This window comes from Austrofundulus limnaeus, unplaced genomic scaffold (assembly GCF_001266775.1).
Source record: "Austrofundulus limnaeus strain Quisiro unplaced genomic scaffold, Austrofundulus_limnaeus-1.0 Scaffold303, whole genome shotgun sequence".
Lineage (NCBI taxonomy): Eukaryota > Metazoa > Chordata > Actinopteri > Cyprinodontiformes > Rivulidae > Austrofundulus > Austrofundulus limnaeus.
This window is the reverse complement of record NW_013952705.1, coordinates 18,730-23,221: the sequence shown is the minus strand read 5'-3', so window position 1 is coordinate 23,221 and position 4,492 is coordinate 18,730. Positions and strand designations below refer to the sequence as shown.

Sequence of the window (4,492 nt, the reverse complement as noted above, 5' to 3'; positions counted from 1 at the left end):
ACCGGTATACTGCCTAGCACTAGTTTTTTTTTGATACCGTAAATAAACAGCCACACCTCTGACATGGCTCCCTACTTAAGTTATTCCTGGCTGTGCAGCATTAATATCACTATTATGATGGAACTGATACCACTCTACCAAACATTTCACCTACCAAAACAGAAACACAAAGCTAAGAAAATGAAAAATCAATACTGGACATTAATATTGGCCTCGTTTTACATATCGAGCTAATACGGAAATTCTAAAAAATGACCAATATCGGCCGATACCGATGTCAATGCCGATATATCGTGCATCCCTAGATCCATCCAATTAGCCAAATGTGTGAAGGGCTTCATTTCATTGGTGAAATACTTCAAGCCTCTGTCTGAGTGACAAAACACATCAATGCAAAATTTTGAGCCAGTCATTTATTGCAGTTTATGCAGGTTCTTGCACTATGTATATTGCACAGGCTGTTATCGGAATAATGATAAATTTTCGATATATTGTACAGCCCCCATGTGTATTATTTTATCTCTAATTTTTAGAACTGAAATAAAGACTTTAAAACTATATCATTTTGCTCTTTCATTTTAAAGTAAATAAGTAAATAAATATGTAAAATGTAGATAAACAGCATTAGGTTTCATTGGTGTGAGGCCCTTGGCCCTTATTACAACAGTGTTTAGTGCTGAACACAAACTACCTTAATCAATATTGAATTGCTAACAATTGGAGAACCTGCACTAAAAAAGAACATGTGTGTCATGTATTTCTACCATTTACGCATATCAGCTCACAGATCGTGTTCCTGAAAAAATAAACCCATACATCTCCATTTCTATGTGGAACTGAGCCGTTTCATRAAGGAGGAAGTATGCAAAGAGGAAGGAGCGTTCACCTGAAAGGGAAACAAAGGTTTTATCTGTGTGCGCAGCATTTGAGGGAGGTGAAGAGAAGCTGTAATACCGGGCGAGATAAGAATGATAAATAAGAACGGTGTGGACTGAGTGGGTGATATATGGGTCGGGTAAAAGCAGCTTAAAAGGCAAAAGAGGTACGGGGAGCACGAAAAAGAGGATGGAAAAATGAGGGCATCTCCAACTTCTACCACACACACACACACACATAGCTTCGACACATCTCTCCTTCAATCAAAACTGAGCCTATCTATCCATATGACCGCTGTGCTTTTTGAATAATGGACCCAATATGAAGCAAGTCACTGAGATGATTTGCTTGTCTGATGGGGGTCATGGGGTTCCTGCCCCGAGAGCAGCGCWGGGAATCAACAGCAGTCGTATAAAGAATCACAAGACAGAGTCATTTACATTTTACTCGCAGCTAAATTGGAAACGGCTCCCGCCTGCTCCTGTCTGGACCGTCCCCGTTCATATCAGATACGCTTTTAATTTTTTATACAGCAGTTATGGAGAACTAGACCTCTGCGGCTTTGTCTAATTTCCACCAAGACTTTGGGGCTCGAAAAATCTTATGCTTCTTTCATGATCTAAAAATGAAAGAAGCTTTTAGACTATTCTCTTATGACTTCAGGGACGACAAATGTTATGAAAGTACAGTCATAAAACTCCATCTCACCCCTCTTCTGTAGTTCATGATTATCCCAAGCTGTTATTTCAGAATAATAAAAAATGAATAATGTAGATGACGAGGGCAAAGTTATAGTCAAAGAAAAATGTTCATTGCTTTTTTGCTCATATTCTCATCACTGAGGCAGCATCAATGGAAGAAATGTTTGCAAAAAACAACCAGAGCAGCTGTAGGGTTAGACAACAGGTGTTTCTTTTATTTATTATTCAACTTTTTACCTGTTCCAGAAGTTTTCTGTATCTCTGGGTGGCTTGCTGTATCAGGTCTCTCACAGTCCACCCCTCTTTGCAAGGCACCACCACACCTGTTTGTCCAAAAGTTACTGTCACCTTCATTATGGCACAATCCAGGCCCTCCGGATAGAGCTGAACTATTGTAAACAGTGCAGAAAAGATGGGATTTGTGCTAAAAATATATATATTTAAATTTAAAAAAATGGGTGCAGATTTGGTGCTAAAGTTTGCACAACTCAGCCCAGCTTCTTCAGAATGCTCAGAGCTCCACAGGTCATGGCTACAGTCAGAACATCCTGCAGGTTTTTATCCCCCCGCGGCTGTCGCCTCTCCTCTCCTCACCTCCTGAAGCTGCGGAGGTGATGCTGGTCACGCACAACACGCAAAGTCACCTGGAAGWGCTGACTTCTCATGATGTAGTTGTCACACAAAGAGAGGTGTGTCTTATGTGTTTTTTTTTTCCCTCTTTTGTGATCAGAATGAAGAGGCTAACCGATTAGCTCGATACTCTCAACCCTGAGGCAAGCTGCTGTCAAAACTTTCACTTCCAGACAACTCAGTGGAACAAACACGCCGTTTCTCCCCGCCACGACGCAACAGTTTTTKGGTTTTGCTCATAGAAGAAAGTCGCGCAACGAGCGTTGAAAGCCGCTGCGGGCTAAGCTAACGTTAGCCACATTAGCTGAAGTTTGGAGAGAGGGGTGCAGCCGCTCGGGCATCGTTTCCAAAAACTTCTGGCTTTGTTTTCCAGTCGATTCGCATCTGCTTCACCGACAGACGCAGCGTGGACGCGTCTGGGTTGGGTTCAGCGACAAACTGGGAATAAAACGAAACAAAAGAGGAGGGGAAAGTAAACCACTTGGAGTTTGGCGAAGTTTTTTTTTTTTTTTTTTGTAGGAATTCCTGCACAGCCGCGTCCCGTTCCTGACCAGTTCCTGACCAGCTCCTGCGCCGCTTGTTGCTGTCACTTTCTTAAAGGGGAAGCGCTCCAATTGAAAACTCAAACATAACTCTTACGAGCTCAACTTTGCGAAGTATATGTCTCTGTGAAGCAGTAATATCTGCACTAAGCTCAGGGTTTGCGCGTAAATTACGCACCGTATCACAACAATGCGTACGTTTTGGGTCTGCGCGTAAATTACGCGCCGTATCATAATGTATCATTGTGCACGTTTGCACTTGGATATTAGAAAGTATGTTCCCAACTCAAACAGGTGTGAATCAGGCAGCAGCAGCAGCAGCAGAGGTGTAATTTGCAGGGGGGGTTAGGGGGTTTTGACCCCCACAATAATTTGATTTAATCAAAATACCCACCCACCAAAAAAATCTACATAATTTGCTCAAACACAATAGAAATTACCTGATGCAATTCTCTTGTTGTCTTTAGGTAACTTTAACTTGATTTTAAAATTAATGACGTCATAAACGTACATTTAAGCCCTTGACCAGCAGATGCTTAACTTGATGATTGTTTTTTTATCCAGTTGGTTTGGTAAAAACTGTTCTGAAATATTTTTTGAATCAGATTTAAAAGAAAGAGGAAACAATATAAAAAATGTAAAGTTTATCGTGTCCACAAAATTTTGGTTCCGTTTTGACCAGAACTGGTTGATGACCTCGGCTTGCAGGGAAAGATGAAGACTTGTCTGTGCAAAATAAAAGTTTTTTTTTCTAGGCATTGTATTGTTTTTATTTCCTTATTTTATCTCGCCTGTGTTTTTTTTGATTAAATTCTGTATTTCATGAGCCGTGTGTAAAAGTTAATTCTGTAAAACACTTTGACCATCTGCGGTGCATCATAACGCTTTACAAGTTGGACTGGATTGAGAATAAAATCAAGAGAAGCAATGGGAGTACACAAAGTTTTTGAAACATACTAACTTAAATGTTGCAAAGTTGCAAATCACTTTGCTCTGTGTCGACCTTCAAACTAAATGTTCTCTATCGTGACTTTTTTTTCTCTTTCTTATGACTTTGACACATTAAAAGTGTTAGTCTGTTGTTATCAGAGTGTAGGAATGCTTACAAAGTGTAGCAGTTCACATGTAATATTATAGTGATCAGGTCCCTGATGTGGATAAATCCAGTCTTCATTCTAAGATCTAACTCTTGTGCTGCTTTTCCAGACTCCAAAAGCTCACATTCACCTAAAAACTGTTGATTTCATGTGAAAAATACATGAAAACCTTTGTTGGACTGGCTGCCAGAGCAGAGAACATTTTTTTTGCTAAAATGCAGTGGTGAAAAGTAATAGTACATTTACTTGAGTACTGTACTTAAGTACATGTTTGAGTATTTTTACTTTAATTGCGAATGAAAAGAATTTAAACCAAGTAATTATTTTTTGGGGGACTTTCACTAATTTGTAGCAGAGTGGTTCTACGTGTCAATGCATCAGGTGGTTACTGAGAGTTACAACTTCTGTAAAATCACTCTGAAAACAATACTGCAGTGTACTGATATTAGAAAATGTAATTTGTACTTTTGAATACTTAAGTATTTTCAAAAGTAAGTGCTTTTGCAAATACTTAAGTATTTAAAAAATCTACTCAAGTACAGTAACATGAGTAGATTTTTTAGAGTAACTCTTACTTGTAGTTGAGTAAGATCTGACCCTGAGTATCAATATTTTTACTCAAGTAGAGTTGAGTACTTTGTCCAAC

At 39.3% G+C, this 4,492-nt stretch overlaps 1 protein-coding gene across 2 annotated transcripts in view; it reads right to left on the bottom strand.

The window, feature by feature from the left end:
• Positions 1–2,924, bottom strand: part of LOC106526992 (partitioning defective 3 homolog B) — a 120,564-nt gene extending 117,640 nt beyond the window's left edge. Inside the window, exons 1-2 of one of the 2 annotated variants that reach the window (XM_014021738.1) lie at positions 2,066–2,924; positions 1,815–1,966 (exon numbers count right to left, since the gene is read on the bottom strand). In XM_014021738.1, coding sequence (XP_013877192.1) covers positions 1,815–1,931 — 117 coding nt within the window. In that variant the 5' untranslated portion in view covers positions 1,932–1,966; positions 2,066–2,924. Of the gene's footprint in view, positions 1–1,814 lie in introns of both variants that reach the window. The other variant, XM_014021736.1, reaches the window with a different exon arrangement.
• Between the last annotated feature and the right edge of the window lie 1,568 nt (positions 2,925–4,492).